At 48.1% G+C, this 24,167-nt stretch overlaps 1 protein-coding gene across 1 annotated transcript in view; it reads left to right on the plus strand.

Annotated features, from left to right (window-relative positions):
• The window catches only part of LOC124680297 (BTB/POZ domain-containing protein POB1-like), a 100,105-nt gene that overhangs the window by 47,759 nt on the left and 28,179 nt on the right, over positions 1-24,167 (plus strand). Inside the window, exon 5 of the mRNA XM_047215367.1 lies at positions 4,797-4,806. Within this exon, the coding sequence (XP_047071323.1) occupies positions 4,797-4,806 (10 nt within the window). The remainder of the gene's footprint in view (positions 1-4,796; positions 4,807-24,167) is intronic.

Raw genomic sequence — 24,167 nt, forward strand, 5'->3', positions numbered from 1 at the left:
CCATGGACGCTTGGTCTCCTCTCCGGACCTGTCCGCCTTTCCTTTCTTCCATTCCTGTGCATCAATAAGGTAGTAGGCATCATTGTGGAGAGCCTTGCTCACAATGAAAGGCCCTTCCCATGGCGGGGAAAGCTTGTGCCGGCCTTCAGTGCGCTGCACCAGGCGTAACACCAGGTCACCTTCCCGGAACACTCTCGGGTTAACCTTCCGGCTGTGATAGCGTCTGAGGTTCTGCTGGTAAATAGCTGTTCTTGCCAAGGCCAGCTCTCTTGCTTCTTCTATCAAGTCCACATCGTTCTCTCGAGCTTCCTTTACCTCTTCTTCGTTATAGAGTTGCACCCTTGGTGAATCATGGAGAATGTCGGTTGGTATGACCGCTTCGCTCCATAAACCATGAAAAATGGAGTGTATCCGGTAGACCGGTTTGGAGTAGTTCTTATGCTCCACAACGATCGACGCTAGCTCATCGAGCCAACACCCCGGCGATTTTTCCACCGCATCGATGAGTCTCGGTTTGATACCGGAAAGCACCAAAGCGTTTGTTCTTTCCACTTGGCCATTGCCTTGTGGGTGTGCGACTGAGCACAAATTCAACCGGATGTTGTTGTCCTCACAAAATCTTTTGAACTCACCTTGAGCAAAGTTTGTGCCATTGTCAGTGATAATGCTGTGTGGGTATCCATACCGCAAAATGACATCTTTTAAGAATTTAACCGCTGTGCGCCTGACATAGGCATCCCAAATGGGCCTGCCGAATATAGTACCCGGGGTTTATTGAAGGCCCACTACCCGAAGAATAAGAAGATTCGGAAGCCCAAGATGTGTTAAAGGAAAAGATAGAGTTGTAATAGGAAGTGTTATTTGTAATCTGGCGGGATGAGTTAGAAACCGTCCCGGACTCTGTAACTTGTACAAAACGAAACCCTTGGCTCCACCTCTTATATAAAGGGGGGGTCGAGGGACGAAGAGATCATCGAATCATTGTCTGCAAACCCTAGTTTTCATATTCGTCGAGTACTTTTCGGCTGAAACCTTCGAGATCTACTTGCCCTCTACTTCTAACTAAACCCTAGCCTACAATCCATAGGCATTGATAAGTTAATCCCTTGTCAATTGGCGCCGTCCGTGGGAATTAGAGGCGTAAGGATCTGATCTCGATGGCACGTTCAAGATCTTCGACATCGTCAACCGGAAGCAACACTATGGATCGAGGTAAACAGATCGCCGCTGGTCTTGTTGATTTTGTTCCTCACCCACCCTCCCGTTTGGATGCATATACGTATCTGGCGGAGCCCTTGGAGATGACGTTCGGAAGGTTCCACTTTCGCGTCGAGAAGGAAGGATCGTATCGTGTCGAAATTCCGATTTCGTCGGGATCGTCGGTGGTCGATTCTGATTTTTCAAGCTATGCATCGTCAACTGAGTCAGAAGAAGAAACTTCGGCAACACGTTACATCAGCATCAGAGCAAGAGAGAAACTCGCCAAGATCTTCAGCAACGCATCGTTTGAGTCATCTGCGGACTCATATATAAGCGATGGCTCAAGCGATGTCGACAGTTACGACTTCATCGACAAATCTCTCACAATGGGCAAGGTCTTCATCAATCTCAACAATGATGTCACCAAACCCAACATAGATCTGAGTACAAAATATCATCGGATTTATGCTATAGAAAATCAAGAGGAAACATCGGAGGCTTTCGACGAGTTGGGAAATCCTTTTGTCGATCCCTCGGATCTAAGGAGAGGTATGGGCACTAAATATGTCGGGCCCACACCACGCGTCGAGTTCAACTTCCACGAGCAGCCTCGGGATAGAGCGGCAAAAGCCATAGATGGTTCAGAACCAATGACGACGACAGCTACAGCTCAAGAACTGCAAGCTTATCAATATATGCTCGCACGAACTGCCCGAGAAATAGAAAAACAGACAACTGAGTTGAACAGGAGAAAGGAGGCAGCTTCTGCATCCAGCAGGAGAAGGGCAGATCTAAGTGGACAATCTAGAGTTTCGGGTGATAGCCACAGGGAGGCTCGGAACAGAGGAAGATCAAGGTTACAACACATACCCGAAGCATAAAGAGAGCACTTGATTCAAAACCTCGACATGTCTTTTATGACGATAGATACAAGAGGAAATATTATCCCTAAGACACCAGAAGCTGGGTATATGGCGACACAAGCTTACATCCTTGCATCCAGACCACCACCAGGAGATCCAAGGGAAACATTATACAATATGGCGTTAGCAGGGGTTGGAGCCATGGGGACAGCGTTCGTAGCAACGCCTCCCGAAGAAGCGGCAAGGCAAAATAGTCCACGACCTGCAGCAGCAACGGCGGCAGCTCCGGAAGGACCAAGTAGAGCAAGAGATACAGGAGCACAAGCAAGGGTCGATAGAGCGAGGCAAAGCAGAAGAGATCATCGGCAGTCCCCGGAGCTTAATGACGAGGATATGTGCGGTCTACCGTGCTTCACGAGAAGAGTCCGAAAAACTCGAGTCCCCTCAGGATTCAAGTTACCCGATCACTTCAAAAAGTTCGACGGCCTGCAAGATCCGGAGGACTGGTTAATTGATTACCTCGAGACGGTGAAGCTAACTGGAGGAACTAGAGCAACAGCCATGCAAAGTATTCAGGTGCACTTAAGTGGAGCCGCACGATCTTGGATCAAAAAACTTCCGCCAGGGTCCATCGACAGCTGGGAAAGTTTCGAGGACGTATTCGTCAAGAACTTCAGATCCACATGCAAGAAGCCTGCGTCGTTAGAAGAGCTGAGGGCGTGTCGACAAAAGCCAGATGAGTCAATGAGAAAATACATCCAAAGGTGGAACATCATAAAAAACTCGGCAGAAAATATATCCGACGAGAGAGCAATAGATGCGTTTGTCGCAGGAATCGAGCGTGGAGATTTTGTCGAGGACTTGGGAAGGACCAATCCAAAAACAAGTATCCGCGTTGATGGAGATAGCAAATAGATGGGCAGACGGAGAAGACGCTGTCCACAATAAACGACACAGGTCGCCGTAAGAGGACCGTGGTCGAAATTATCAATCGAGGCGACGATTTCCTCGGCAAGTATCCGAATTATGACGCCCCGGGGCAAATTTCGGCAGGATTTCGGGCAAATACAGGAGGAAGCAACAGAGACGATTATCAGAGAAGCAATGAGCAGCGAAGCGATAATAGGGACGACTCCCGCAACAGGCAAAATAGTGGGCCAAGGTTCCCAAGACCTTTCGTGTCCCCCGAAGAAATGCTGAACGGACCGTGCCAGATGCACTTCTTCCTCGACAGCAATGGGAAAAGACAGTCAGGGCACCTACAGAAAGATTGTCGAAATTTTCAAGCAATGTTCAGATGTGCAGAAAACGCTCACGCTCGAGCAGCACAGAGAAACCCTCGGGAGCCTAGGAGCGAAGTTCATCTACCGCCACCTCCCGCGATTACAGAGGACAATCGACACCAGCTAAGAATAGCGGCAGCACCCGCACCACCACCCTATGTTGATCCTAACTCCAACGGAGCAGTGTCGATGATTCAGAAGGGAAGGCCATCCAATAGAGCTCAAAAAGTAATCTCACGACAGGTATTCATGGCAGAGAAAATGCCTCCACCAACAGTTGAGTACCTCAATTGGTCAGGGCAAGACATCGGTTTCACCATAGCAGACCACCCGCAACAGGTTCCTCGACCAGGGCAGTCAGCACTTATACTGCCAGCAGTTATCGCAGGATTTGACGTTTCTCGAGTATTCATAGATGGTGGCAGCAGCTTAAACCTTATGTATGCAGATACATTGAGGAAGATGAACATATCCTTAGCAAACCTGAAGCCAACGGACACAAGGTTCCACGGCATCACACCAGAAAAACCAAGTTACCCATTGGGAAAGATCAACCTCGACGTTCAGTTTGGAACCCGAGAAAATTACAGAATCGAGAAACTGGAGTTCGAAGTCGTGGATTTTCCATCGCAATACCACGCTTTGTTGGGACGACCAGCATATGCTAGATTTATGGCAGTACCACACTATACATACTTGTTATGGAGATTGCCTGGACCCAAGGGACCAATCACGGTCAAAGGGAGTTTCGCCTTAGCTGATAAGTGCGACAAGGATTTCCATCGGTTATCAGAAACCTTCGGGATGCAAGCTGAATACTTGGCGTCGAAAAGCATGACTGATTACGACGTACTGCCAGACGTTGGAAGGCCAAACAAAGAATCAACTTTCAACACAGAGAAAAATTCTAAGGAGGTGCAGATTCACCCGACGGATCCAAAAAAGACGACATCCATTGCAAACAACATGGATATCGCATAGGAAAGCGCGCTCGTCGAGTTCCTCCGTGAGAACTGGAAAATCTTCGCATGGTGTCCAGCTGACATGCCAGGAGTACCCAGGGAACTTGCCGAGCACCACCTAAATTTGGATCCAACAACGAAACCAATCAGACAACCTTTGCGGCGTTTTTCGGAACCAAACCGCAAATCCATGCTATCAGAAATAAATCGACTAGAGGAAGCTGGTTTTATCAGAGAGATATCTACAGAAGCCACATGGGTAGCTAACCCAGTGATGGTGCCGAAGAAAAACACGACAGTCCTTCGCATGTGCGTCGACTTTACGTGTCTCAACAAACATTGCCCTAAGGATCACTTTCCCTCCCAAGGATCGATCAAATCATCGACTCCACGGCAGGTTGTGAACGTCTTTCCTTTTTGGATGCATACTCTGGTTATAACCAGATCAGATTAAAAGAAGATGATGAAGCCAAAACAGCGTTTATTACACCTTACGGCGTGTTTTGCTACAAGACAATGCCCTTTGGTCTAAAAAATGCGGGAGCAACATATCAGAGGATGATGCAGAAGTGTTTAGCAACACAGGTCGGGAAAAACGTGCAAGTATACATCGATGATGTCGTCATAACATCAAAAAAGGGGGCAACGTTGATCGAGGATCTCAAAGAAACTTTTGACAACCTCGACAAATTCTGCCTCAAGCTGAACCCGACGAAGTGTTCTTTTGGCGTCCCAGCAGGAGAACTTCTGGGATTTCTAGTTTCAGCAAGAGGGATTGAAGCAAATCCCGACAAAATACAAGCCATAGTAACAATGAGGAAGCCAACGAAGTTGAAAGAAATACAAGCAGCTAACTGGGCGAGTCGCAGCTTTGAGCAGATTCGTCGCCAGGTTAGGAGAAAAAGCGTTACCATTTTATGCGCCGATAAAACAAGGAGATAAATTCCAGTGGAACGAAGAGGCCGATAGAGCTTTCGAGGATCCGAAGCGAAAATATCGACACCACCAATCCTGGTGGCTCCAAAGGAAAAGGAACCTCTCCTGCTGTATATTGCAGCCACACCCCAAGTGGTTAGCACGGTGTTAGTTGTCGAAAGAGAAGAAGAAGGGAAAATCCATGGAGTACAACGACCAGTATACTTCGTGAGCGAAGTCTTGTCACCCTCAAAACAAAGGTACCCTCAGTACCAAAAGCTAGCATATGGAGTGTTCACGACAACGACGAAAATTGCGCCACTATTTTTCGGCACACCCGATCATAGTGGTCAATGAAGCTCCTTTGTCAAATATACTCGAACAACCCGAAAGCTACGGGTCGTGTCTCCCTTTGGGGAATAGAACTTTCCCTCGGGACATCACGTATGAAAAAGAAAAGCAATAAAGTCGCAAATACTACCGGACTTCATCGCAGAGTGGATGGAGTTGCAAAATACAGGACCCCCGCATTTATCGAGAACCCGGACTATGAACTTTGATGGGTCCAAGAGACTAGAAGGGGCCGGCGCAGGAGTAGTACTTATATCACCCGAAGGCGACAAGTTGAAGTACATCCTTCGGATGACGTTCCCTAACGCATCTAACAATGAAGCAGAATATGAGGCTCTCATACACGGGATGAAGATGGCGAAAGCCTGCGGAGCAACTCGATTAAAAATCTTTGGCGATTCACAGTTGGTAGCTCAGCAAGTTATGAACCAATGTGACGCAGTCAATGATAGCATGATGGCATACAAGGAGGTATACAATGAGCTCGAGAAGTTGTTCGATGGATGCGAAGTAAATCATATTAGTAGATTGAGCAACGACGAAGCCGACGTTCTGGCAAACATCGGGTCGCAGTGCCTTGCAGTCCCACCAGGTGTATTTTGGGAAGAGATAACAGAGAGATCCACCGAGTTGACAAAGTCAAAAAAGAAGGAGAAGAAACCCTCGGGGCTACCAAGGAGAAGCAAGAGGAAGAAGAAGAAGAGCAAGACCTGGTCATGGTAATACAGATACCATGGATGCAGCCATACATATCATATATACTCAGGAAAGAAATACCCGACGATCCAGTCGAGGCAAGGCGAGTAATTCGACGCTCCAAAGCTTTCACAGTGGTTAAGGGAGAATTATATAAGAGAAGTATTTCAGGCGTCTTGCAAAGGTGCGTCACACCTGAAGAAGGAAGAATAATTCCGAAGGATGTACACGAAGGAATATGTGGCCACCACGCAAGTAGTCGAGCTATCGCAGCCAAGGTTTTTCGGGCAGGATTCTACCGGTTAACAAGCAATTGAGGATGCTAAGGACATAGTACGAACTTGCGACGCGTGTCAAAGGTTTGCCGCAAAACCTCACTCTCCAGCAGCAGAGTTAGCACCAATACCTTTGTCGTGGCCCTTTGCACAATGGGGACTTGATATGGTGGGCAAGCTACACAAATCATGGCCAGGAGGAAAGGAGTACATGCTAGTAGCTGTCGACAAATTTACAAAGTGGATAGAAGCAAAGCCGATAAATTCACCAGACGGAGCATCTGCAGTAAAATTCATACAAGGCCTCGTCTTCAGGTTTGGAGTGCCCCACAGAGCATCGTCACGTACAACGGCAGCAACTTCACATCCAATGAATTCAAAGACTATTGCAAAGAGGTGGGTATCAAGCTGAACTTCGCGTCAGTTGCACATCCTCAAACCAATGGGCAAGTCGAGAAAGCCAATGGCATCATCTGCAATGGCATCAAGAAACGTCTGTTGGGACCTTTGGAAAAATCTCGACATACCTGGCCTGATGAACTACCAAGTGTGCTGTGGAGCATCCGAACAACACCAAACACGGCGACACAAGAAACCCCGTTTTTTCTAGTCCATGGCGCGGAAGCAGTACTTCCAATAGAAATAGAGCACGACTCCCCTAGAGTCACAGCATATGATGAAGAAGCGTCAAAAACAGCATTGGAAGACGATGTAGATGCACTTGACGAAGCTCGAGACGAAGTATTATCAAGGGTCACCAAATATCAACAGGACTTGAAAAATTATCACAGTCGACGTTTGCGGCCAAGATCTTTTCAAGTGGGGGACTTAGTTCTTCGGCTCACGCAAAAAAGTCATGAAAAACTCGAGTCACCCTGGCTTGGTCCCTACATCGTCACGGAAGTAATCGGAGGAGGAGCATACAGGATAAAAGACAAGAAGACAGGGGTGGAGGAGCCAAACCCCTGGAACGTGGCGCAACTTAGGCGGTTCTACGCCTAGAGTCGAAATATAGTCCTTGTAAAACTTCAATGTACCGAAACGCCCACGAGTTTTCGGACGCACTCTTTTCCTTTTTCGGGGCACCGAGTGGGGCCGGGAAAGGTTTTTAATGAGGCGGGCTCGTGGTGCTGCAATATAATAAAGATAGTGGAGATACACTTCTTATTCTTCGACACGCTCGGGGGCTCAAACGCCCAAGTCTCAAAATACATACAATATAGATTCATTGAAATATTTCGCCTTGGTACATTAATACCTCGCCAAATATAACAAAATCGGAAGACAGCAATCATAAATATAGTATACACATCAAAACAACGTAAGCGCCTTGGTTTAAAAACCTCGCCATGTAAATATAGAACTTCGACATCAAAGATACTCAAGGGACAAACAAAGATGTTTTATTCCAGCAGAAAAAACAGATTTTAAGGAAGGAAAAATAGTGCAATCTTCGCCTAGTCAGGCTCGGGGGCTTCAACAACATAGAGGACCTCAGCAACATACAATAAGTCCCTTCGGAAATACAAAAAAGAGAGAGGAGACACAAGGTTTTCTAACAATGATACAAGTCAATTAAATCCCAAGATAGTATCTACCGACAAACCCCTGGTTGTTCTATGTTCAGCATACGAACCCTTGGTAAAGAACTCGGAGTCCATCCGAAGAAGTTCATCAATCATCGACTCAGCCACAGGAGCTACCATGGCATCGATTGAGTCAATATCATTTTTCCGACGCGTTTTCTTGGCCAGGCAACCAGCAACAATCTTCGTCAGGTCCAACTTTGGGTAACAAATGTTTATCATAATCATGGCAAATCTAGCTCCAGCAGTGAGTTGAGCCCGCACAAAGTTATGGATGCGAGGAGCATCTCTGAATACCTCCAATAATTCGGGAAGAGTTTTTGGAACCTCGTTTCTCGGAAACAGATTCCTATAGACAAGGGTCAATGTCGACGTGCAAAAGCCGAGAAAATCGCGCACCCGGCAAGCACGATCTTGGAACCTAACAATTTGTTGGGTTCGTTCAGGAGTGGTCCGTAACAAACACCCATGATTAAGGGAGAGATTAACAAGAAGATTTGTCCTCTCATTTACTCTCTGATCTTCGGCAGCAGAATCAAGAACTGAGCCTGTTAAAAGCGACAGGGCAAGAAATTGGAAGAAAGGCACAACAAGATAAAGAAGAGGCATCAAAAGAAAGCAAAAACGTACCTAGCATATCTGTGCTAGCTTCCAGCATTAGCTCAAGCATACTATTTTCTCGGGTTGTGGCTCCCTTTGCTTCCAAGATACAGAAGCATCCCTAGCAGCCACGAGCTTCTTCGGCTTGATGAAGAGCAAGTTTTTCTCCTTCAGAGGCTTTTCGAGATTGTTCCATCATGGCCAAAGTTTGTTTCTTCATAGACTGAAGTTGTTGTCGAAGTTCTTGTAAATCTTCCGACAAATGTCTGCTTGAGGAACTCTCAAGGAGACTAGGGTCGACTAGTATTTTCTTCGAGAAGGAAGATGCAGGTGAAGCAGTGGCAGAACAAGGAGGAGTCGAGTAGTTATCAAATATTAACTGGAAAAGAAAGGCCCAGGATCAATGAAAAGCACGAAGGGAAATTTCATTACTTGCTAGAATATTTACATGGGTATTACAAAAGAAAGTTCTCCTGATGGACTAAGTAAGTAATTGTCGCCAAGGCTAAAATGGCGACAAGAGCAAAAGAAACAGAAAAGGAAACAAGGAGGCATGCAACTAGACCTCCGGCCTCGAGGAGCTAGGAGTCGAAGTTGGCTTGATCCCGAGATACGCCAAGATTTTCTTCGTATTGGGTTTGGCCGCCTTAATCAGTGACTTCCATCTTGATTGCTCAATCTGCTCGGTGTCGCCAACTTTCATCCAGTCTAGAGTCTGTTGGCTGTCAGCAACCGCAGCAACAAGTATTTTCAACAGCCACCTTCATATTTTCATGGCGCATCTTCAGTCCAAGGTCTTCCGATGAATTGAAAAGCTTGGCAAGGTCAAGGAAAGTCGAAGGTTCCTCTTTCTTTGGGAAGAAGTAGGGGAACAACGCCGACAAACCCGCACTGGCATTGGCCACGCTTTCACGAATTTCGCGCCCATGCAATTCCAAAAGAGAGAGTGCGTCAAGGAGAGGGTCATTGACGGGATTTTCCAGATCAAAATCCTGGTCTGTTTGGGCTGCCACGTGAGACAAAATATTAGTCGAAAACCAAGATACAGGAAATGCAACAAAATAGAAGAAATTGAGGATATTACTCAGCGTACGTCGACTTTGCGACTTCAAACGCTTGATGATCCCCTGCTCACGAGCAGCCTGTGCAGATTTTTGCTCGTGTAAGGCAGATTCAGCATCTTTGAGCCTTTGCTGCAATTCTTCGACACTAGCGGCCTTTGCTTTGGCATCATCAGCTTCAGCTCTAGCTTCACTAGCGACAAGCTCAGCTTTCTTGTGAGCCGTCTCACTTTGCTCGAGTTTTTGAGCAAGTGTCTCGGCACGTTTGTTAGCCTCTGCAAGTTTTTCTGTCGAGATGTGGAAAAGAAAGAGAAGAAAGATCAGAAATAGCGACAAGCAGCAGGAGTAAAAAATCAAGGAAAAACAGCAAGTATAAAAGTTGTTACCTTCGGTTCTGCTGGCATACTCGCGGTACCCAATAAATTGGGACCCGATGCGGATAAGATCCTTGATCATAGGCTGTCAAAGAAGAAGAAAAGAAGGGGAAAACTTCGGCATTACAAAAAGTAAGGATCCACAAAAGCAAAATAGAAGAAATATAGACATCGACAAACTTACATCATCCAAAAGCTGCGACGAAGAGCTGCTCACTTGAAGAGAAGGCTCAACGATCATTTCAACCCTTGCCCTTTTTGGCGAAGGGACAAGGGGGCTTGAAGGAAGAGTAGGTATATCAACATCCTGTTGAGGAGGCGACGATTCTTCTCCTTCAACAGGTTTCTCTGAAATAACTAAAGTATGTGACGTGCTCGTCCGAGGAGCTACGTCATGAGTTGGTACTTCTTCCTCGTCATCACCGCAAGTAAGGAGCAATAGTATAAAAAGCAAGACAAGGAAAAACTTCGATTACAGAAATAAAGAGGAAGCCGAGGAACTTACGAGCTGACGAGGGATGCAAAATAAGGATCATAAGTTGCCTTCGGAGGAGAAGGAACAATTTCTTCGGCTTGGGAAGTGCCGGAATCTTCGACATCGTTCCTCTTCCTTTTCCTTTGTGGGGAAACAGCAGGAGGAGGAGATTGGACTGACGTGGTGTCCTCGGAAGATCCCGCAGACTTTCGAGAATCCACGGGATCATTCACAAAGGACGGAGCTTCTTGATTCTCGTCAGTAACAATGCCCATTTCTTCGACTTCTCCATCCTCAGGAAGAGGAGGAAGGGAAGCCATAGCAGGGTGATTCTACAAGAAAATAGCGACAAAGGGAAAAATAGAGAGATATCAATGTAATGAGATGCAGGGAAAATTCACAACAAGATAAAATTCGAGAAGACAAAATACCTCGGGGAGAAGATTGCTGGAGTTGTAGGGTGCCACGCGACAGGAGGAAGGAATAGAATCCTTCTTACTCAGCGAAGTAATTCTTCGAATAAGCTTCTCCAAGTCCTTCACAGAAAGATCATTGGAGAGCCTATTGGCGTCATTGGCACCAGAGTACGTCCAAAGGGGATTTTTGCGAGCCTGAAGAGGCTGCACTCTAATCCTAAGAAAATAGGCGAGTGATTTGGACACCGGATAACTCCTTGCCTCGAGTATTTTGAAGTTGATGAATACGAGACATAAGAGCTTCTGTCGCCTTTTTCTCTTCTTCGGAAGCTTCGGCGTCCCAAGAGTAGCGGCGTTGAATCTTCGCGTTTCCGTCGAAGGGAACTATGTTGTGTTCCACGGAATTGGCGCTTTCTTCGTGTATATAGAGCCACCTCTTGCGCCATCCTTGGACAGAGTCGGGAAATTTGACGTCGAAATAATCGACATCGGTTCGGACACAGATAACTACGCCACCTATGTTGTAGGTGGCGTTGTGCGCGCCATTGCGGCGAAGGCAGAAAATGCGCTTCCAAAGAGCCCAATTGGGGGCGACTCCAAGGAAGCACTCACAAAGAGTGATAAAAATAGAAATATGAAGGATCGAGTTGGGAGTCAGCTGGTGCAACTGAATCCCGTAAACAAAGAGAAGATCGCGGAGGAAATCATGGATTGGGGGAGAGAGGCCACGGATGAGATGATCAACAAAACTAACCCGATACTCCATTGGAGGGTTGGGATAGCTTTCTTCGCTGGGAAAGCGGATGGCGTCTTCCTTCTTCATAAGGCCAAGCCTTTTCATCAGGTTGACGTCTTGATTGGAGATTTTAGATCTCTCCCACTCAAGATCTTCAGCAGCCATCACGGATTCTGGAGTGCTGTGGCGAGTCAGGCGCGCGCGGTGGCATTAACGGCAATGGGCAGAGCAATGTATGCGAGTGCGGGAAATCAGAGAGAGTTGGGCGCAGGGAAAGTTTTGCGAAGAGGAACAGGTGAGCGGCGCAAGCAAGGGGATGAACGGAGGTTGAAGACAGGTTTATATAAGAATTGAGGGTCGCAGAAAGCCGTTGGATGAGGAAATCGTGTGGTGAGAATCGATCTTCTGGTACAAGGGCAAAAAAGTATTTTTACTAAGATAGGCGTTACCGTACGTGCGCCAGAAAAAGCGGAGGACGTGTGTCCCCCACTTACACGACGTGTCAACGTGGTGGAAACGATGGACCCACAAGGCAGGAAAAACTCGGCCATTGATAGAGTTGAAGAAAAATTTGACAAGGGAAAATATGTCGACGAGAAAAATAAAAGGAGAATGGCGACAGGATAAGTTATTTGAATACATCGGGAGCTTTTGGTCAGAAACAAGTTTTTGCCCAAATGCTCGGGGGCTACTTTGACAGAAAGTAAAAATTTCGAGTATGACAATATAGAAAATGTTGAGCCTACAACCAAGCACAAGTTCTTGACTGTAGCCTCGGGGGCTACTCCCATCGGGAGCGCTGTTCGCGCACCCGATAGATAAAAAAAAAAAAAAAAAAAAAGAAGGGAAAGAATATCGGGAAATAATGGCAATATAGCGACAAGGTGGACTAAAATGTTGAGCCTACAACCAAGCACAAGTTCTTGGCTGTAGCCTCGGGGGCTACTCCCATCGGGAACGCTGTTCGCGTGCCCGATGAAATTAACAAAGGAAAAATAGAACAGCAAAAGAGTATATTTCGAGTTATAATTAACTCTACATATACTCCCATCGGGAGAGCAATATAAGTCATATATGACTCGATAAAATGTGCCATTCCAACAGCCGGAAAAGCACTCGACAATATATTCTCGAACGCCAAAGTTGCGATCAATTTCGAATGCCGCAAATTTGCGAAGGTAAGACCCCGGATCTATTCTGCTGGGCGTGGCATCGCCGAAGACTGCGCTCTGCTACTTTTATCCGTATCAACGGATACGAAGAAAAATCCTAACGGACGCGTTAGGTACTCGATAAATTTGACCGGGACTCGACGGAATGGTAAGACCTTAAGCGGCACCTGTCGAAGTTTACACCAGTATCCCGAGATCATGTCCAGGGACGTGATTTTGAAGTAGGTTTTTGCGGATTGCCACTAGAGCAGTTAACTAGTACCTGATCCGTCAGATGAACTAGCCCCAATTACCAATATCCCTGTACAATATAGAATTTTATGAGAAGAAGTATGAAAGTTAGAGTTTTCGAGTAAAAATAAACGGTAGAGATTTTCCCTGATTCTATGATTCAAGCAAAATCTCGGGGGCTACTGACATAGGCATCCCAAATGGGCCTGCCGAATATAGTACCCGGGGTTTATTGAAGGCCCACTACCCGAAGAATAAGAAGATTCGGAAGCCCAAGATGTGTTAAAGGAAAAGATAGAGTTGTAATAGGAAGTGTTATTTGTAATCCGGCGGGATGAGTTAGAAACCGTCCCGGACTCTGTAACTTGTACAAAACGAAACCCTTGGCTCCACCTCTTATATAAAGGGGGGGTCGAGGGACGAAGAGATCATCGAATCATTGTCTGCAAACCCTAGTTTTCATATTCGTCGAGTACTTTTCGGCTGAAACCTTCGAGATCTACTTGCCCTCTACTTCTAACTAAACCCTAGCCTACAATCCATAGGCATTGATAAGTTAATCCCTTGTCAGCGCCCATCACACTTTGCGATGGGTTTGACTTCTAGCCACTTGGTGAATTTGTCCACCATAACCAAGATGTGGGTCATGTTTCCCCTTGCTGTTTTGAATGGGCCAACCATGTCTAGGCACCAAACTGCAAACGGCCAAGTCAATGGTATTGTTTTCAGGCCGGAGGCTGGGGTATGATTTTGCTTGGCGTACCTCTGGCACCCGTTGCATTTTCTTACCATATCCTCCGCGTTTTCCAAAGCTGTTGGCCAATAGAACCCATGCCGGAACACCTTTGCTACCAGCGCCCTTGAGGAAGCGTGATGTCCACATTCTCCTCGGTGAATCTCTTCGAGCATCTCCTTTCCTTCTTCCGGTTCCACACATCTTTGGAGGACACCGGTAACACTTCTCTTGTACATCTCGCCGTTGATGATGGTGTAAGCCTTGGACCTCCTTTGGATCCTCCTTGATTCATTTTCGTCAACCGGCAGGGTGCCGTTGACCAGGAACTCCTTAATAGGTTTAACCCACGATGGTGTCTCCCGAACTAGGAACACCGGTACGTCTATGTCCATGTTGTCCACCAGCATTGTTTCTTCCGGTACCGGCGCAGCAGCGATCGATCTTACCGGAACAGTCCCCGAGTTTACCGGAACAGTCCCCGGGTTTCCTTCGTCGATATCCATTGGTACAATGTGTGACTCCGGTACGAAAATTGATTCCGACTCCGGACTCGGCTTAATTGATGGTACCCTCAGGTGTGCCAAGGCTATTCCGGGAGGGATTTCCTGCCTGGACGAGCCCAGCTTGGACAAAGCATCCGCAGCTTCATTTTCTGCACGCGGTACATGGTGAAATTCACACCCTTCGAAGAAGCCGGCAATCTTTTGCACGTGAAACCGGTACGAGGCCATGTTGGCATCTTTTGCGTCCCAATCTCCAGAACATTGCTGTACCACGAGATCTGAATCTCCATAGCAAATGATCCGGTGTGCACCGATTTCTTTTGCGACCTTAAGCCCATGGATCAAAGCCTCGTATTCAGCGACATTGTTCGATGCCCTGAAGTGCACTTGTAAAACATACCGGAGATGATCTCCCTTCGGTGAAGTTAAGACTACACCGGCACCGAGACCCTCCTTGAGCTTGGATCCGTCAAAGTGCATCTTCCAGTATTCCATTCTTTGATCCGGGGGCTTGTACTGCATTTCCGCCCAATCGACCAAATTTAGCTTGCGATTTGATGGCGTCTCTTCTTTCATACACCGGTACGTACGGTGATATCTGTATTGCCCATTTCGCAATCCTGCCGCTAGCGTCCTTGTTGCACATGATATCGGAGATGGGTGCTTCACTCACCACCTTCATAGGATGTTCCTCAAAGTAGTGCTTGAGCTTCGTGGCGGCCATGAACACGCCATAGGTCATTTTCTGGAAGTGCGGGTAGTTTTGCTTTGAGAGGGAGAGCACCTCGCTCAGGTAGTATACCGGCCTCTGGACGGTTTTTCCTTCCTCTTCTCTTTCTACCACCACAACAACACTCACGACTCGGTTGGTTGCTGCTATGTATAGCAACATCGGCTCTCTTTCCAACGGCGAAGCCAATATCGGCGCGGTAGCTAACATTGTTTTCAGCTCCTTAAACGATGCGTCTGCCTGAGGGGTCCAGACGAACTTATCGGATTTTCTCATTAACGCGTAAAGTGGCAAGGCCTTTTCTCCTAACCTACTTATGAACCGGCTTAGCGATGCTAAGCTTCCGGTAAACTTTTGTATGTCCTTCAGATCCTGCGGTATCGTCATTCTCTCAATTGCCCGGATCTTTACCGGATTGACCTCAATGCCTCGGCTTGAGACGAGGAAACCCAGCAGTTTGCCGGCAGGGACACCGAAAGTACATTTTCCCGGATTGAGTTTCATCCGGAACCTTCTCAGATTATCGAATGTTTGCCGGATATCGTCAATTAGGGTATCTTTTACCTTAGTTTTTATCACGATGTCATCCACATACACCTGCACATTCTTTCCGATTTGATCAAACAAGCATTTTTGCATACAGCGCTGGTACGTTGCACCAGCGTTGCGCAAACCAAAAGGCATAGTGATATAGCGAGTAAGCCCCGTGCGGGGTAATGAACGCAGTTTTTATTTGATCTTCCTTTTTCAAGGGGATTTGGTGGAAACCGGAGTACGCATCCAGGAAAGACAACAACTCACACCCAGCGAGTGGAATCAATCACTTGATCGATCCGCGGTAAAGGAAAAGGATCTCTTGGGCAAGCCTTGTTGAGGTTGGTGTAGTCGATGCACATGCGCCACACCTTTGGAGCTTTCGCCTCCAGGTTCTCATCTTTCTTCTTTTCGACCATCACCGGATTTGCCAGCCACTCAGTATGCGTGACTTCCACAATGAAACCGGCAACTAACATCTTCGTCACCTCTTCTCCAATAATCTTCCTCCTATCTTCAGCGAACCGGCGCAGTGGTTGTCGCACCGGCTTGGCATCCTTCCGGACGTTTAGAGAGTGCTCAGCCAGCTCCCTCGGAACACCTACCAAGTCATCAGTAGACCAGGCAAAGATATTCCGATTCTCACGGAGGAAGCTGACGAGCGCGCTTTCCTATGCCTCACTGAGACCGGCACCGATATGAACGGTACGCTCAGGGAAAGCCGGGTCCAGCACGATGTCCTTTGTTTCCTTTGTCGGTTTGAACGCTGAAGCGCTCAGACTTGCACTCATTGCCGCTAAGCTCAACTGTGAAGACTGAGCCAGCGCGACTGCGGTTTGCATCCTTCTTTTTTCCTCCGCGATCACCAGTGATTCCGCTAGGTTTGATCCGGCAGATGCTGTTTCCAGTGAGACTTTGTAGTTTCCCACCACAGTCAAGGGTCCACGAGGTGCCGGCATCTTCATCTTGAGATACGCCGTGTGGGTCGAGGCCATGAAGGCCGCCAGTGCCGGTCTCCCCAGCAATGCATGGTACGGACTATCTAAGTCCACCACCTCGAACTCAAGGTTTTCAACCCGACAGTTGTCACGTCCTCCAAACGACACATCCACCCGGACTTTTCCAACCGGTGCGCAGGACAAACCCGGAACGATTCCGTGGAACGTCGTATGAGTTGGCTGAAGCATGTTTTCTGTTATGCCCAGCGTATGCATGGTGTGCTTGTACATTATGTTTATGCTGCTCCCATTGTCTATCAGCACCTTGCTGAACTTGACGCGAGTCGTTGGCCCCTTCATGATTGGGTCCACCACGAGAGCGTAGCCACCCGGGTTCGGCATGATTTTAGGGTGGTCCCGGTACGACCACGTGAGCTCCTGATCTGACCACGGCATGTATTTTGGCACTGCCGGCATCACCGCGTTCATCTCCATGGAACGACAGCGCAGGCTTTGCTTGTCTGTCGGCTCGGTGACGAACACGACACAGCACACATCTGGATCCTCATAGATGTTCCGACCCAAAGGTGCCGGTGGAGGCGGTTGGCCGTGGCCTTCTCCCACCTGATTGACTTGCTGATACTGCTGCCTGTTCTGCTGAGGGTGTACCGGCAAGGCATTTGCCCCGGTAAGCGGTGGTGGTGGTGGTAGTTGCTGCTGATGCGGCAGATTTTGTGGTGGCGGCATCATTGCATTGCCCCCTTGTCCTTGGGTGTCTTTTACCGCCCCCTTTTGCATCAAGTACTTGGTCCAGGTACAATCTTTTGTCAAGTGGTTCGACGGGTGAGCCGGATTCGGCGTGTGCCACCGGCAAGGTTGGTCCATGGCAGCTTCCATGGTGTATTTCGCGGGTTCTTGCCAGTTCTTTTTCTGGCCCCAGGGTTTCTTTTCGACCCACTGTTTCTTAGGACCTGCCCATGGCTGCGATCCGGTTCTTTGCCTCCGGCTGCCGCCGGCATCGAGTTTTCTTGCACAGCGAGCAACTTGCTGCGAGCCATACCTTCGATCCGGGAAATCTTCCCTCCTTTTGTTGTTCCGGTTATCCCGGTATTGCTGCTGAGGCGGGTTTGATTGTTCCGGCTCAGCTTGTATCGCCGGTTGCATTGGGTCTCCCAACGCATAGTTATCCGCCACACGCATCATCTCTGCCAACGTTGTTGCCATGTTCCTCTGCAGCCTTTGCCACAAAGGCGAACCTCGCCGACATCCTTGGCTAAACCAAGCGATGGCCTGCGCTTCTATCACTCCTTCACAAGAGTTTCTGGTGGAGTTCCACCGGGTCAGGTAATCCCGGTCTGTTTCTTGCGGGCGCTGCACGCACAAAGCGAGCTGCTGAGGCCTGTTTGGCCTTCTGTAGGTGCTGCTGAAGTTGCTCACAAAAGCTTCCTCAAAGTCCAACCAGCCATTTATGCTTCCTTCCGGCAAGTTGTTCAGCCAGATTCTTGCTGGTCCTACTAGGAACGTCGGCAAGATTCTCACGGCCCAACGCCGGTTTCCTCCTCCAGCTATGACTCCTCCGCCACCAGCAACGTATACCGCGGTCACATAATCCGCGAGCCAGTCTTCCGGCTTAGTGGTGCCATCATATGTTTTGGTGTCACGGGGCAACTGAAAGTTGCGAACTGGTGGTGGCTCTTTCATGATCCTTGGGCCAAAGCACTTTGGACCCGGAGGACCTTCTGCCTCAATCATTTCAGACAGGTACACTCTGTCCAGACGGTGCCTCGCATCCCGTTCCGGCAAGTTTCTTTCTCCCAACCGCTCTCCCAAAGGTTTCCGGTAAGCGGTGAGTCCTGTTGAATCAGCTTCATCGTAATGCTCTGGTACCGCGGCCCTCGCCTGCCGGTACCTTGGTGGAGGCATCTCCTCATCATCATACGCTGCCCTTGCAGCCGGATAGTTTTGCCCGGTTTCGTGTCTACCGGCATGATTGTTTCCGGCATAGCCTCCCTTAGCGTAGCCTCGCTCTGCCCCTTGGCTTTTTCTACCGGCATCGTGTTGCCCGGCTTGTTGTTTACCGGCAAGGACCGGATCATACACAGTCATCTGCTGTGCGTTCACCTCTTTTTCTCTTCTTCTGTCCGGATGGGGGGACGAGGCCTGCCCATGGGACTTGCTTCCGGCATTCTTTGTTGAACGCGCGGATTTCGAGGCTATAGCCTTGTTCAGCTTAGCCAGCTGCTCAGCGTTCTGCTGCTCTACAGTATCTAGCAGCTCTCTGACACGCTCTTGTTGTTTTGCCAGAGCTTCTCCGGTAAGCGAGTCACACAGATCTACAGCAGCCTTAGCAGCTTTTATGGTTTTATCCGGGCTACTGTACTTAGGTTTCTCTACGATGCTAGCAGATGCAGAGGTACTCTTGCCGGTAAGAACTTCCCTACGCAAATCCTGATCTAGATTGCGAGCCTTAAGCCGGTTCTCCGGTACCCTAGCAGCATGAGCGCTAACAGAAGCAAAGCCATGGGCAGCGTTATACTCACGTACGGTTAGGTTCAGCTCGCGCTGCGCCCTGACGACCTCCTTGCCGCTCTCGAGTATCTTCTGGCGTTGCGCCTCCAGCTCCGCCTGAGCCGTTGCCGGGTCGATGTTCTGCGCGATGGGCGTTGCCAACACGTTCATCGCCGCTTGGAGAGGTGTTGCCGGTGGTGCGGAAGACGCTCCCGGCGCGCCGGTATCGCGCTCCAGCGGTGGCTTGGCCGCGCGGGTCGCAGCCGCACGACCTGCAACTTCGTCCGCCGCCTCCTTGCCCGCACCGGCTGCGCCAGCCATCATTACCTCGACGCTGCCGGCGGCGCGGCCAGCACAGAGCCACCTTGGCGGGTCCGGTGCCACCAGCACCGGCGAGAGGCGCTGGCGCACGGGGATGGTGCCGAAGTAGACGCGGTGGCTGCCGAACTCGATGATGCGGCCGTTCTTGGGGAAGATGCCGCCGTTGGCGAAGCAGCCCGCGTTGTCGTTGATAAAGTCGATGGAGTAGAAGCTCTGGACGAGCGCAGACACTATCCGCTCGCCGGCGACCTCGAGGATGCCCGCCCGAATATGTACTCCAGCAAGCGCCACTTCATGCCCCACGGTGGGCTCCAACTGTCGTCGTGGTGAACAAACAGATGCCATAGGATGGCTTAGGTTGGGGCCGAATGGACGCAAGAGGATTCGGGGGAGGGTTTGTGATTAGATGGGATGAACTTCCGGATGGTTTCCTCAAGAACTTAGCCAAGGCTAGAGGTTGAAGAGGAAAGACATAAGGAGGAACTCGCTCTAGATCATCTTCTCTATTGATCTCAACAGGTTACAAGTTTCTCAGTACAAGTGTTCTTCTGTGTTCGTGTCCGCCCGTAAGAGGGGCTGCCCCCTCTCCTTATATAGGGGAGAGGGTGGCTTACAGGGCAAGAAACCCTAATGGCATCTTTGACTAGACAAACTTACTTTACAAAGCTACTTTAATCATAGAAGACACCGGAGTCCTCTTTAATCAGGGATGCTGACGTCCTCCGGCTTCTTTGACCGTCATCCTTCTCTTTATCGTCAGCCCTTCGTTTAAAGCTACTTTGCTTAGCTCATCCTTGTCTTCTAGCTCTGGAGAGAATCTTTGACCAGTTCTGCCGACCTGCTCTTCTTTCCGGTAACCCGGTATCTTCTTATCCGGTTCCGGCATACCCCTCTTGGGGATACCGGCCCGGCTTCACTTAGCTAAGTTCTTATCTCTACGTTCCGGTACGAACATTAAACCGGTATCTTGATGGCTCAAACCATCCGGTTTGGCATGCCTTTGGCATACCGGGGGTCATCCCCCCAACAAACATAGGTGTTGGGAGTTTTCTCAACTATGCATTTTATCTTATCTATGTGAGTTTCAGAGGCTCCATTTTCATTATTCTTAGGTTTGCTATCCTCTTCAAACAAATTTTCAGGAACAAGCCAACCATAGTTATTCTCGAGAGCGTCATTCATTCCTAGGAGCTTACAAGTTATTGTTGTCTTAATCTCCCCACCATCATTAATATTATTAGTGTACCTTACTCTCTCCATATCCATCTTTTCAAGGATACTAACAAAATTGGTATAAGAGCCAAGCATATTGTATTTTGATAAAGACCTTTCTAGCCTCTCTTGCTACACCACCAAATTCTTTAAGAAGGGTTTCTAAAACAAAATCTTTCGTTTCCCCTTCTTCCATATCACCGAGTGTGAGAAACATGTGTTGGATTATAGGATTGAGATTAACAAATTTAGTTTCCAACATGTGTACTAAAGAAGCAACAGCAATTTCATAAGTAGGAGCAAGTTCTACCAGGTGTCTATCTTCAAAATCTTCAACGGTACTAACATGAGTGAAAAAATCTTCTATATTATCTCTCCCAATTATAGACCCATGTCCTACCGGTATGTCTTTTAGAGTGAACTTAGGAGGAAACATGATGAAATAAACAGAAAGTAAATAAAGTGAATGCAAGTAACTAATTTTTTGTGTTTTTGATATAGAGAACAAGACAGTAAATAAAGTAAAACTAGCAACTAATTTTTTTGTGTTTTGATATAATGCAGCAAACAAAGAAGTAAATAAAGTAAAACAAAGCAAGACAAAAAAATGTAAAGAGATTGGAAGTGGAGACTCCCCTTGCAGCGTGTCTTGATCTCCCCGGCAACGGCGCCAGAAAAAATGCTTGATGGCGTGTAGTTGACACGTCCGTTGGGAACCCCAAGGGGAAGGTGTGATGCGCACAGCAGCAAGTTTTCCCTCAGAAAGAAACCAAGGTTTATCGAACCAGGAGAAGCCAAGAAGCACGTTGAAGGTTGATGGCGGAGGAGTGTAGTGCGGCGCAACACCAGGGATTCCGGCGCCAACGTGGAACCTACACAACACAATCACGGAACTTTGCCCCAACGTAACGAGCGAGGTTGTCAATCTCACCGGCTTGTCGTAAACAAAGGATTAGATGTATAGTGTGGATGATAATGTTTGTTTGCAAAGAACAAGTAAAGAACAATTGCAGTAGATTGTATTTCGGATGTAAAGAATAGGACCGGGGTCCACAGTTCACTAGTGGTGTCTCTCCCATAAGATAGCGAGATGTTGGGTGAAAAAATTACGATTGAGCAATTGACAAATAAAGAAGGCATAACAATGCACATACATATATCATGATGAGTACTATGAGATTTAATCGGGGCATTATGACAAAGTACATAGACCGCTATCCAAGCATGCATCTATGCCTAAAAAGTCCACCTTCGGGTTATCATCCGAACCCCTCCAGTATTAAGTTGTAAACAACGGACAATTGCATTAACTATGGTGCATAATGTAATCAACACAAATATCCTTAGACAAAGCATCGATGTTTTATCCCTAGTGGCAACAAGCACATCCACAACCTTAGAACTTTCACGTCATCGTCCCGGATTTAATGGAGGCATGAACCCACTATCGAGCATAAATACTCCCTCTTGGAGTCACAAGTCTCAACTTGGCCCGAGCCTCTACTAGCAACGGAGAGCATGCAAGAACATAAATAACATATATGATAGATTGATAATCAACTTGACATAGTATTCAATATTCATCGGATCCCAACAAACACAACATGAAGGATTACAAATAGATGATCTTGATCATGATAGGCAGCTCACAAGATCTAATATTATAGCGCAATGAGGAGAAGACAACCATCTAGCTACTGCTATGGACCCATAGTCCAGGGGTGAACTACTCACACATCGATCCGGAGGCGATCATGGCGATGAAGAGACCTCCGGGAGATGATTCCCCTCTCCGGCGAGGTGCCGGAGGCGATCTCCTGAATCCCCCGAGATGGGATTGGCGGCGGCGGCGTCTCTGGAAGGTTTTCCGTATCGTGGCTCTCGGTACTGGGGGTTTCACGACGAAGACTATATGTAGGCGGAAGGGCAGGTCAGGGGTCCACACGAGGGGCCCACACAGCAGGCCGGCGCGGCCAAGGCCCAGGCCGCGCCGCCCTGGTGTCTGGCCACCTCGTGGCCCCACTTCGTCTCTCATTCGGACTTCTGGAAGCTTCGTGGAAAAATAGGCCCCTGGGCGTTGATTTCGTCCAATTCCGAGAATATTTCCTTACTAGGATTTCTGAAACCAAAAACAGCAGAAAACAAGCAATCGGCTCTTCGGCATCTCGTCAATAGGTTAGTGCCGGAAAATGCATAATAATGACATATAATGTGTATAAAACATGTGAGTATCATCATAAAAGTAGCATGGAACATAAGAAATTATAGATACGTTTGAGACGTATCAGCAGACAAGGTTCGTCTGCAGAAGGAAGTCGAATCCTGTTCCTCGAAGCTGGAAGGCGCAGTCAATATAGCCGCCAAGGCCCGCCAAGAAGTTGATTCTCTAAAGGAGGAACTGGGTAAGCTGAAGGAAAAGCTGAAGGAAGAGGAGGCGTCGAGGTTGGCTGCCGAAGCTCAGGCAGCCGAAAAAGATGAACTCCTTCGCCAATCTTCGCTAGCTTTGCTTGGTAATCCTTTCCACACTTTTCTGTTGATTATCATGCTGTTAACGATCTTTTTCCTTCTTCTCTCATGCAGAAACTGCCAACATCCCTGCCGCTGCTTTGGACAAAGTTCCAAACAATTCTCCGGCAAATGGTGTGTCGATGGCTCTTGCCTCCCACCAGCTTACGCATAAGCTCCTTAAAAAAAGGAAAAGGTGCCCTGGCGCGGATGCACCTGATGATTTTCCCCAAGATCAAGAAGGACAAAACCCTGGGGCAGCTGATTGATGCCTTCCCGGTTGACACCAAGGAGGTTATCGAGGTATTCAAGCGTACTTCGCGCACCTATGGTGCCCTCCTTGCCTTCCAGCTTATGATGGGTTACGGCTTTAAAGGTGACATCGAAGAAATGACTAAGGAGCTGCCGAAAGAGCAAGACGGGCAGTTTGTTGTCTTAAGCGCCTTTAAATCGTCTGCCCTTACTTGTGCTCGCCAGCTCCTTGAGCTGTTTTCGTCAAGGAAGTCGTCGGCTGGACCCAGTTTATCGGCTCAGACCCAAGCCCCTTGATTTTTGTAACAAACTTATGCTCGAGCTGATGTGAAACATTGTTCTGCTGCAAAACTTATGCTTGTAATAAACTCCGTGCTAGCAATGTTGTTAGCACACTTTTGTTATGATATTTCTACTTGCACTTCTCCCGATGGGAGTTACTTTGGATGCTCAGCTGTACCATATCCGTCATTCTTTTTAACGTTGTTTCCTGCAGGTTTTCCCAGTGCCCTCATTTGTCGAAGACTCTTCGGGTGCTCTTCCTGAAGGTGATCGGATCCAGCGTATGAAGGATCGGATCACTCAGATGGAAAAGGACCTGCGCAGCACTTATGCTTTAGCTGCTATTATCAACAAGAAGAGCGAGATTGCAGCCGAAGTGGAGCGGTACGCTCTTACTGAGCTACATAAAGCTACCGAGAGTCTGAACTGTAAGCTTCCTGATTCCTTTTG

This window comes from Lolium rigidum, unplaced genomic scaffold, assembly GCF_022539505.1.
Source record: "Lolium rigidum isolate FL_2022 unplaced genomic scaffold, APGP_CSIRO_Lrig_0.1 contig_1215_1, whole genome shotgun sequence".
NCBI lineage: Eukaryota > Viridiplantae > Streptophyta > Magnoliopsida > Poales > Poaceae > Lolium > Lolium rigidum.